The 12,084-nt window shown below is 41.3% G+C and overlaps 1 protein-coding gene across 2 annotated transcripts in view; it reads left to right on the top strand.

Annotated features, from left to right (window-relative positions):
- TMEM170B (transmembrane protein 170B) overlaps positions 1–12,084 on the top strand; it is a 106,851-nt gene that overhangs the window by 77,482 nt on the left and 17,285 nt on the right. Inside the window, exon 5 of one of the 2 annotated variants that reach the window (XR_007906574.1) lies at positions 7,103–7,391. Coding sequence is in view for 1 of the 2 variants with exons in the window: in XM_051799290.1 (XP_051655250.1) it covers positions 8,233–8,329 (97 nt within the window). In the remaining variant the exon portion in view is untranslated. Of the gene's footprint in view, positions 1–7,102; positions 7,392–8,121; positions 8,330–12,084 lie in introns of those variants that run through there. The other variant, XM_051799290.1, reaches the window with a different exon arrangement.

The raw sequence follows: 12,084 nt of genomic DNA, 5'->3' as shown, positions 1-12,084 counted from the left end.
AGGGTGTTAAATACTGGCTCAGTCAAGTACTTCACCATTCTTTTTCTCTTCTTTTTTTCCCCTTAGAGTTTACAAATCTATTAAATTAAATATTTCTCCTACCTATTAAATTGCATGCAAAGCACTGTGGGCAAGTAGCCAGAACAACAACAAAGCCACTTTGAAAGTATTTATATCTGGCAATACTTTATACTCCTGATTTCTGTGTGTCTGAATCTTTCAGTGCATTTTAAAATGTCCATGAACTAAATCTCACAAGTAAGGTTATCTCACTTTTCCAGCTGAAGAAACCAAAAACCAAAGGGGTTGCAGATAGAATTAGGAGACTTCTTTGTGTTTTGAGCACTACCCAAACCCTGGGATCCACTGGCAACAAGAGGGCTATTCACAGAGAATGATACTGCCTGATGTAAATCTGGCCATGTGATTCACCTGTCAACATGAGGTTAGTCTAGAAAGAGATGCCATGTCTCCTGATTCTTGGTCGTGCACCTTGGTGATGCTGCTGACTCTTTCCTTTCTTTAGAAGTAGTGTTACTGAAGAGTCAGACAATATTGAAGGCAATACAAACAAGCACTCAGAAGAAAAACTTTGGTGCCATGTGGCATCATACATGCAGAATTTTATGAAGTATCAAAGGCTGATTCCAAACTGTTAAAACAACCTGCAGTTCCGTGTGACTTTAGTTTTCTTTTCCTCACAACAGGGGAATCCCCTTGCTGTAGGGATGAACTGACTTTTTTTTCTCTTTTTGTCTACCTTGATTCCTTTTGCTCCACACTGCAGAGGTAGATACTTTTGGAAAGCATAGTTCTGTGGCATATTTATGTGATCAACTTGAACTATGAACTAGGAGAGGAAAATGTAAAGGGGATGACAGGAATTCAAAGACTTGGTAAAATAGTTTGACAATTCCAGGAATTCAAATGGGAATCTCACAATGGTCTGAATTCATGTATGCTTGTGGTGCTGCCAAAAATTTCAAAGTAACCAGTAAATTAAAATCAGGAGTCAGATTTTGACTGTCATGGAATTGTCCGTGAAATGGTAGGGGTCAAGGAACCAGTGGACATAAACTAATGATGACAACACAGGTTGTCATCACTTTTTTACAAAATGAGAAGAGATGCCCTCAAAGATATTATCTGAAGTACACTGTATGGATAAAATGGCCAATTAGGTTAAATAAATCTGTGCTGCAAACATGTTATAATAATAAAAAAATGGGTAAGATTAGATAAAATTGGCCTATACTATAGAGGAACAAAAATACATACTAGTGGCCCTTACTTGCGGAATGGAACTGTTCCTTCCCTAAGACAATTGAATCTCTAGAAACACCTGTAACAGTTCTACTAAACATAGTCATAGTTTTCAGATTAAAAGAAAATATGATAAGATCAGATAGTTCTGCCATTCAGAACTGAACGTGAAGTCCACTGAAATCAATCAGGTATTTCCAGGTGACTTTAATGGATGCTGGGTCAGCAGTGGGAGGACCTGCTTAGGAACCGAGGCGCTTGTGGGTTTGCAGGTTTGTGGTATTGCAAAGCACATTGTGTAGCACAGCTGCCATGGGGGGAAACTAGAATTTTTGAGGAAATGTCCTGCTTTGTGATGCTCATGTGACACCTCCTGTCTGCTCAAGAATGCATTGATTGAGAGGGAAACGAAAGGTGGATCTCAGTGTAAGGGTGCCACAGATCATAGATACACATGTGAAGATATCCCTTTAACTGTGAAGGTTGAAGTTACAGATATTTCAACAAAACTCAGATATTTTGAAGCTGAGTTTTCTTGAATTCTGAATCAGAAAAGAAATGCAAATGTATTGCAAATCAGATATCCCATTGTTTACAGTTGTGTGAAGAAACTATGTATAAATGCCTATATACTGTCTGGACTGTGACATGCATATGTGAGGGTTAAATAAAAATTAGTTTAATAAAGGAACAGATTTCTCTAGGAAACTTCCAGCAATTCTCAGGCAATCTAAAAATAGGATACTTCAAAACTAATAGCTTGACAATGTCCTTGCTAGCTAATGACCTAAGCATACGAGAAACCTGATGTGGCTATCATGCATCAAGTTGTTGACATGGATTGTGAGATTCTGGTATGTTATTTAAAAAATAATTGGGGGAGAGAGGACTAGGCTGAAAGAAATAAGTCTTGCAGGAAGCAAATTTTTTGCATTTTAGCCAAACAACCTTTTTGAACATGACACTGAAGAGAACAAGGAGCAAAGGCTGTTCCCCACTTTTACTTTATAAACTGCTGAGGGAACAGTGAAACTAGTTTAATCCACGTCTTGAAAATGGTCAATCCTGTTAGACTATTCCCAATGTTTCCTAATGACAATTTTAACAACTAATTGCCTGCTTGCAATCAACTTATATGGTGAAAGACAAATGATAATTTAGACTTCCTGTGAACACTAATAACATTCTTATTCATGAGAAAAGATTCCTTTAAAGGAGTTCACAAAGAGTAAAAAAAATAAAAATCTTTTTATAAGTAATAGCATAATTGATATTAACAGCAGTACTTACTTAAAACTGCTGCACGTGTCTGAATGCGCATGCGTGTGTGTACATGCATGTGTTTGCGAGGATGTGCAAAGGGAGTAGAAGAAAGCTTTATTTTTCTGAATAATGGTATTGTTTAAAACAAATACGTGAGTAGCCAGTGGGACTTTTCTATTTCATGATTAGTGCAATCTTTCAGGTATTTTAATACATGCAAACTGTTGGCTAAAGGTCAATGTCTTTTGCAGAGAAATATTCTCTAAGCAGACTAAGCAGACGCTTTCCCCCCCCCCCCAGCTTTAATTAAATTTAAAATAATAATGATTAAAAAAAGATATTCTAACTGCGGATTCCAAGTATCCACAGGTATTTTGTTGCAATAACACTGCCAGTAAAGCTCTGGCAGCGCTCCGGAGGTAGTATCCGTGGTGCAGAAGTCCTGTTGGCAGGGTGCAGCCGGCTGAGCAGAGGATATCTTCGGTACCACAGCGCTCCATCTACCGGTACTTGGGAAAAGTCTCCAGTGCACCTCTGCCTCCCTCTGCCGCCCTGGAAGCCCTCTCCATATGATTTTTGGTGACTTAGATCAACCTGTGAGGCTGCTTTCATGCTGTGGAGAGTTGGGATATTTATCCCGTAGTATCACCTTACTTCCTTCCTTCCTCTCCTACATTGCTGTCATGGCATCTTCATCCATCACTGAGGTTAGGGGCTGAGATCACATTTCAGCCTTTTAAGAGCTGAGATTATGAGGCCAAGGATCTCTGAATGACCCACTTCTCAAACCACAACTAGCTGTGACTGCCAATTCTTCTGATTGAGTAGTAACTTGTGTGTGTAAATTCATGGTCTAGAAGAGGGGCAAGTATGCAGAATCTATTGCTAATGTCTGAGGTATTGATTTACTATCTGCATTTGTAATGTCTCATCACTGACTTGAATCAAAGGCCAAGAAAAACCCTTTGAATTGGGGGAAAAAATATCTGCATATATGAGCAGTGCTGGAGTTATCCATTCAGTTAAAATAGATCTTTAATTGCAGTGCCAGTCAATCCACATTGCCAGTGCTGGTTAGAAAAACTTGAGTGGGAATTCTTTTCTTCAAGGGACCAAAAGATGTTGTTATTTGGACATTTTACTATGACAAAAAGCTGTATTCATTATGCAAAAATTAAATATTTGTTTCAGAACATGACAATGGAGCATACTCAGTGTTGTCCATTTCTCTGAAAAGACTTAAGAAATCATTTCATTTTGAACAGCATTACATTTCCAAGTGGAAAATAATTCAGCCAAGGACTCTCCAATGAAATTTATCATTATTTCTTCAGCTTCTGAAAGCAATACCTGAAGTTAATAGCAGCTTATGTAGACATATTCTAATCTTTCGCAGTGCAGAGAAACTAAACTGACCCTACTTTTCCACCTGTAAAACTAATTTCCTTTGACCGAAGTCAAGGTTTACAGCTGGCTCCTTGCACTGCTTTGCAGCTGCTGTGAGGGAAAAGGGGAGGAGGAGTTACACTGGAAGGAAAGCGAGCTCATCTGGGATAAAGATCAGTCCGTGTGTAAATTTTCAGGTGTTCCTTGTGGACCCTTTCACCAGCAGGTTCGTACATGTAAAGGCTGCCTGGAATCTCTAAGCTGTTAGTGATAGCTCAGGGCTGGCTGTCAGGCAGACCATGTGAATTGTGTGGGCTGCTCCTGAAATACCACACAGAAGTGGAAACATGGAGTTTGTCTGTACACAAATGGTGAAAGTTTATTTGTGGGGCTGTTTCCCCTCTCCCCTGTTTTCCCTGCAGTTACAGGTCCTCTCTTAATCCCTATTCTGTGGAGTGGAGTGTTACCAGAGCTGGTCATACCCCCAGCCTGCCAGTCCTCCCTCTGCCACCCTACCAGTAAGCCCTCAAAGCCCTCTCTGACACAGCCGTCCTCCCTGATGTGTCCCCACGTTCTCTGCTATGCCTGTCCTCCCACACTTCAAGGTATCACAGGGGCATGAAATGGTCTCACCAGGCCCTTACAAAAGAGCTACTTCTCTTTTTTTAACCTTTAATATTTAAGGGACTACCTTATCTGATGAAATATTAGGATCATATTCTTTTTTTTTCCTTTATTTTTTTTCTGTCTTATTTCCCCTGCTTTAATCACCAGGGCAGTGCTGCCTCTTGTGATTTCTCCTCCCTGAGATCTTTCCAGCCCTCACTGCCTTTGCTTGCCTTGCTCAAGCATCCTTATTTTACTCCCCCTGTAGTTCGCAGTTTCAGCAGCAACCTTAGCCTTGCTGGGGATCCCTTGACACCATTGCTGTTGCTCTGTACATTGCTGCCTACAGAGCTCATAATAATCCCTGCAGAGAGCTAATAAGCTCAGGACTTCTGTGGCAACACCTCCCAAGTGAGAGGTCTTTGCTGAGAACAAAGAGTTGGCTTCAATTCCCTGCTCGTATGAAGCTACAGTTTGGAGGATTTAATTTCTGTTCTTTCTGCTGCTTCATTAAAGGCACTCTATTCCTCCAGCATGATTTCCTCCCAGTATTGAGCTACTGCGAAATGTCACTGCCATGTACCACCCTTTTTTTTTTTTAAAAGTCAATCCTTTAACAATATCTTCCTCAATGATACAATTAGCCTTGTTTTCACATGACAAATGTGTATTCAAATTTGTATTCAGCTCACCCACTAGATGATGGAATGAGGACTAAGTTGAATAAATGAGATTAATTATGGCACCCTGTAAGATGAGTCTCTGCCCGTTTATCACTTCTACACTGTCAACAGAGCTTGTCCAAGTGTTTTGGTGGTGTTTGATCAGAAAATGTTCAATTAATTTAAATGTTGTATGACTGAGGTTTGACAACCCTTTTTAGCCTCTTAGGTGGAGTTTCAGTGGAAGCTGCCTTGCAGTTTTGGTGGATCTCTCTTGGGAAGGAAGCCGGTTTGTTATCCTAGGACTTTGGAAGCTCTGTGTTCCTGCAGCCTCTGCACTGCTGCAGAATGATCAGCCCTCCCTGGGGGAGGCTCAAGAGATTTCCAAAGTCTCTGTCTCTAGGGAGAGAGCATCTGCACAACCTTGAAGGATGCTCCCCAGCAAATATTGCAAAAGTCTGCAGGCTACAGCATTACTCACTTGACCTCTAAGTGAATGAGTTTTCTGTACCTCGATGGTAAAACGTTGTGAAAGGTGTTTTAGAAAGTTCTGAACACAAGTGATTCAAAGCCAGTATTTCCAATGCATTCTTCCTTGTATGGAATAAAAAAAATCATCAATATGCACTGGGCACCAATGCAACATTATATACAGATATATGCATGTTTCCATACATGCCTCTGGCCTATCAAATTGTCTTGCTGACATCTCTCAGTAGGTTACCACAGGACTTATGAACTAAAATGGTCACCAAATGTTAGTTTTCCTTTTATCTGTAAGTTTGACTACACCACAGTGTCCTGCAGAATATGCTTGTTCTTGGGTCATTGGTCTACAATACAAACAAACTTAGGGTTGGGGATTTTTTTAAGGATATTTAAAAATGTTTGTTTTCTCAAAGTTCAGCATGCTGAAGTTAAAAAGAATAAACCATAATAACTGTTTCTAAATATTTCATTGTATGTTTCACATTCAAACCTAAATAATATGCTATTTTCTCACTGAGCCCGACTTAAAGTATGGAATAATTCTGCTGTAAAAATTAATGACTACTGCATAAGAAAGGGAACTATTTTCTGTAAGGCCTGAATGATACAACTGTAAGGTGGTGGGATTACAAGAAGAGGGAGAGAGAGGACCCTGATCGTCGAACAGGGTCCTGGCCTGACAGCTGAGTTCTTTCTCCAACACAGTGATTCCGTGCTTAATCAGTCAAACCCAGAGCCCTCTAGGGAGCTGGTCCCTGTGAGTTTCTCATTGTCTGGCTTGATACCTACTTGCAGAAATGCCAAGCATTGTCAGCTGCAAACAAAGGGCTTTGGGAGCACTGCTGAACCAGATATCCTGCCAATAGTCTATCTGGAAAAAAAAAAAAAATCCAGTCATTGGTATCAAGCAGGATATTAGTTGATTTATCTATTGTGGCTCTTCATCTATAATCTGTATCTATACAAGATACACATAAATTGCAAATATATATATTTAGATATAGAAAAAATATAAAATATATATAGATATTGTATATTTTATATATATAAATATAAGTACATATTTTATATAGATATAAATTGTGCCTATAAATTAGTTACGTTACCTCTCCAACCCCTTTCATCAAGGATGGTGACATAAAATGATGTTTATGAAGTACTATAGCAAGCACTGCTGAAGAAAGGCCAGCGAAGAAGTATGCACTCTAAATACGGCCTAGGGACGCATATTTAAGAATGGATGGGAGGGAAGATTGCTGGCTTTTACATGGGTAAGCACCGTGCCTCCCGTGCTTCGAGAGAAGCCGCGTCCAGCTGAAAGACTGTATTCTCTTATTATATAAAGCAAAGGAACAGACTAAAGCATGGTTACAGAATCAAGATTCGCTCATGATTTCTGACGTTTTCTAACTTTTGATGGCTTTGATTTGCAGCCACGCTGACTGTGGAGCTCCAAGGTTCTAAGGGACAGGCAGGAAGGCTACGCAGCGTTGCCTGGATGTTGCATCTGGATGACAGCTTCTCCGCTGCAACCCTTGCTGTCATCTCAGCTCCGGCAGCTCCGGCCTTCCCGAGCAACATTCATCCTGTGTGCACCGCTTTCTTCGTCCTGTCCCGTTCTGCCCCAGCGGGGCTGTATCCTCAGATCCCGCCGAGCCAGCCACGGAGGTGCTCTCGTCCGCGCTCTCTGGAGCTCCGTATGCTAATGCTGTGTGCTGCAAGGTGAGAACACTTCTGTTTTCAGAATTCAGATCCTTCATTGTACTCTTCCCCGATGTTTAAACACACACAAGGGCATAAACTTTAATACCAACTTTAATACCGGGTAGCGTTATCATTTTATTTTTCCCTTTATATATATATATATATATATATATATATATGTATGTATATGTATCTGAATGCATATAGATTTTATTTAACATACTTCTTGCCAACGCAAGTTTCCTTGAGCGTCGACAACAGCCCCAGGCTTTCCCGCTCTCCTCGAGTCAAACTATGACTCCGAATCCTGGTTCTCCGTGTGGTGGGAGGAGCGCGCGCCCCCCGGCCCCTCCCGCCGCGCCTGCGCGGGGCCGCCCTGCCGCTGCCTCCGCTCCCGAGCCTCAACTCCTGCTCCCGCTTCCTCCGCTCCTTCCCCCTTCCCTCCGGCCGCCGTTGGCCTCTGGCACCGGGATCCTCCGCGCTGCCGCCGCTGCTGCTGCATGGAGCCGCCCGCCTGAGAGCCGCCTCGCCCCGCCTCGCCCCGCCCTCTCTCCAGGTGATGCCGGTGACCAGGGTGACGATGCCGCCGGCGAGGCGACGGCGGCCGCTGCTGATGGAGGAGGAGGAGGCGGCGGCGGGGGCGATGGGCTCAGCCGCCCTGCCCTGCCCCTGAGCGGCGGGGAAGCGCCAGCGGCCGGCTCCCCCCATCCCCCAGGATCGCTCGGCTCCCCCCCGGCCACCGTCTCCCCCTCTCCGTCCTCGATGTCTCCTCCGCCGCGCGGAGACCCCTTTGCCGCCTCCCCGCCCTCTCGCTCCTCGCCGCCGCATCCCTCCCGCCCCGCGGTCCGGCGGCGGCACCATGAAGGTGGAAGCGGGGGACAACTCCATGATCAACCTGTCGGTGCAGCAAGTGCTGAGCCTGTGGGCTCACGGCACCGTCCTCCGCAACCTGACGGGTACCGGGGCAGTGCGGGTGCAAGGGTGCGTTGGGCGGGCGGGTGGGTGGGTGGGCGAGCGGCGCCGCCGGCGTGGTGGCCGCTCCGGGGCTGGTGCACAATGGAGGGCGTGGGGCTGGCGGTGGCGGTGGTCTCCCTGTATGCTGCATCAGGGGAGGGCTGGTGTTTGTGTTCCCGGGTCCCCTGTGTGTCGTGCCTTCGTGTGTGCTCTGTGAGCAGGTATACAGCGTGTGTGTGCGTGTCTGCTTGGTGTGCGCCCAGAGAAGCGAGAGGAATCTGCGTGTGGTAGGTGTTGAGAAGACCGGTGAGTGTGCCCGGTGTCTGGTGTGCCTGCATGAGTAAAGGAGATGAGCGTGTATGTAATCAAAGAAGGCTAATGATATAGGGTGTGTGTATGCGAGTGAATCGATGGCTACCTATGAGTGAGTGAAGGCTTGTAGAAAGTGTGTGAGTCTATAAATATGTATGGAAGTCTAGAGTATGTTTGTGGGGGTGGTTGGGTTTTTTTTTTCCTTGTGGATATATGCTCATTGGCATTTGACAGAAAGCTATAAAAAACAACCAAAAAACTCATAAAAATGAATGTGAAGAAATCAGAGACTTCCTCCACCTCCACACACCTTGAATATACCTGTGGACAATGAGGGCTGTGGGAGTGAATGAGGTGGCAGATATTTTCTGACAAATAAACATAATCTTAAGCATCAAGGGTTCTTAAAGGCTTACCTGTTAAAAAAAAATTCTGTGAACCAAAGTAGAGTCAGGCCCTCATCTTCTGTTAGGAGAGGGGAGATTTAGCTGGCTTTGGCAAGAACTGGCTTTTTTTCTGCTCAATCTCATGCTGCAAAATGTGTGTGCACTACTGTGAGAGCCAAGGCATATAGTGGAGAGTAGTATCTTTTGATTTTTTTATTCTGTCTAGGTGTAAAGAAAAGCATAAGCTTCCAGCTCTGAATAAGCAGGGATTTGGTATCAATAGCAGAGACATAACTGAGTAAATTCTTTCTGCTTGGTATAGGAGTATATTAAGTGGTGACAGAGTAGTGGAAAATTTTGAGTAAAGGGTCTATGTTTTAAATATTTATGAAAATATTCTCATATTTATGAGTGTTGTGTCATCTTTTTTGCACTCTGTAGTAATGATGGATAGATTTATTCTTCTTTTTTCTTTATCTATTAAAGGTGGAAGAACTATGATGAAAACAGAGGTGTAGCTGAAGTTGAAGCTGTAGCAAACAGAAAATGATCATTTAAGGGTTTATTATCTTTTTTGTTCTTTTAACTTTCAGAATGCTTTTTTTATTTATTTGATCTGTGAACTTTTTAACGTGTGTCTGATGATTAAAGTGTCCAGGGATTAGTGTGGCAACACACTAATACAACTCACTTTCCGAGTAGTTATTTTTGCATACCTGCTCTAAAAATATATCTTGTACTCTTAAAGGAAAAATTTCACAATGGATTTAACTTTTCTTTGTGCCAGACATCCTTGATAAAGTTTTTCCTATTAGACCATTATGCAACATGGGCGTTACTATAAAATTCAGTGCTGAGAGTTAAAAAAGCAAAATGGCTTGTTTCTCAGTGCTTTTGCATTATAATGAGGGGTTGCATAAGATATATTTAACGTGGAATGTTTTTTTCTGATTAATTTAAAGAATATAAAAAATAATTTTTATCCATCATAGTATTGTTGGAGAATATGTCACTGTCATCTGAAGTTGCACTACAGATTTGGAATTGGTGCTTAAATGCAGGTTCTTCTTCTACCCATAACCTATTGACCTGAATGTTCCTATGCACTGTCAACAGTCCGTGACTTTCACTGGATTTAAAATCTTCTATATAACGTAGAATATATATTGATTTAATAATTTATATTAGCAGAAAGCTAAATAACTTATATAAACCCTTCCTAACTACTTATCAAAGTAAACTTTGTTTAAAATCAGAAATTCTGCTAAAAAAATAGGTGTATGAATGAGTTTGTCTTATTTGACTACTTAATTCATTCCCTTTTGCATCTCTGTAAAGTATAAGAAGAAACTTCTCCAGAGTACTGGAAAAAGAAATTCATTAATATACAATGCTTCAGGAATATTCAAGACTGCCTTGTGTTTACTTTTGGACTTAAAGCTGTGGTCTGGACTGGGCTTTTTAAATTGCACAAGTAAAAACTTATCTTCTATAGATAAACCACGTTGATCATGTTTGTGCAAACGAGTTGCAAAATTTTATCAGCATCCTTCTTAAAAATGTTTTCTGAAAATTTCAACAGGGACCTGATATGAAGTCCAGGAATGCTTCAAACCCTAACAGTTTGATTTGGTATGCTCTTTTTCCCCTTAGTTAGAAGCTGAAAGATTATTTTTATACTGCATATCTAATTTACATTCAACATAGAAAAAAAGAAATCCTGTCTTTCATATAAGGCCTCAAATACCCAGGAGACCACAGGCAATTTCATTCCTGCCACATACACATTATACATCACACACAGCTGAAGCTGCGAACATTGTTCCTTGAGCCTGGACCCACCACCATAATGCACTTGCTTCCTATCTTCGTGCCCTGTCTTGGGAGGAGTAACCATGGGAGAGGTGGTTTTTACCTCATTCTGTGTTACCTTCTCCAGTGCATCCCAAGAACACCTCCTTTATATGAACTGGCTGTGTTTTAGAGTTAGTGGTAGATCAGAGTTTACTAGATCAAATTAGATAGTAACTGAATCCAAGTTAGATAGTAGCTGAATTTGAACTGAAAAAAAAAAAAAAAAGAAAATCCTCCTTTGAGTATCCAGTAAAATAAATTTTTTAAATGCTACTTCTGTAACCAAGAACGTGGCAATATTTCTAATAGAAGCTGCTGAGTTCCATCCTGTAGTCATTTGTCCCCAATTGTCTGGATTGTCTTTGTCCCATATCCTGTTACTTGAGAGAACTAGCCTGTAATTTAAGATTTAAATGCTCTTCAGCAAAGTACTCCTCTTCCACTTAAAGCAGCAAAAGCATTAGCATCTCCAAACAACTGACTGTATAGTTCTGTTAACTTTGAAATTACCAGTTAATGCACTAATTAAGTAGAGAACTTGGTGCTGAAGAAAAAAATGTAGCACAGAAAGAGCTGAGTTACTGTTGCAGGTGTTATATACTATCACTTCAACTGAGTGCTTTGAATTAATAAGTCTACAGGAATATAACATTATTGTTTTTTTAATTCAAAATGTAACATGCACTACCTTATTGACTTAAATTTGTATTTTTGTATTCATAGCACAGATATTTACTGCTTGACTTAACTCTGTAGCTAATCATAATAGGCTGGGTACATGGCTTAGAATTGAGAGATACTTTGTTTTGGAGTAATCACTTTTGATTTATGAAATGTTATAGGCAATCATTATTCATCTGGCAAAACAAGCTAAGAACTAGAGGAAAGGCACTGAAGATGAAGGACTGAGGAGGTACTCTGTATTTACTGAAGCTGAGTAGCAGTAGGACAGCGTGTTCATATAGATAATATTTGAAAATGCTAGCATTTATCTATTTTGAGTTGACTTTGCATTTTTATTTGTGTAAGTTGAAGCTGTTGATGGAACGTAACTTCAAGTGTTGATAAATTGAAAGTGATATGAATGTTATCCTAAACAGTAACATACTTTAAAGACTCTTCTTCTAAAGTTTAAGGCTGTGTATGCCTACACTAATATATGTATAATGTGTATCTATGGAGCATAAGCATAATGTATGTATGAT

The sequence above is a fragment of the Manacus candei genome, unplaced genomic scaffold (genome assembly GCF_025592945.1).
Source record: "Manacus candei isolate 608988 ecotype Guabito, Panama unplaced genomic scaffold, ASM2559294v1 h1tg000049l, whole genome shotgun sequence".
NCBI classification, from domain to species: domain Eukaryota; kingdom Metazoa; phylum Chordata; class Aves; order Passeriformes; family Pipridae; genus Manacus; species Manacus candei.
This window is presented reverse-complemented; position numbering and strand designations above follow the sequence as displayed.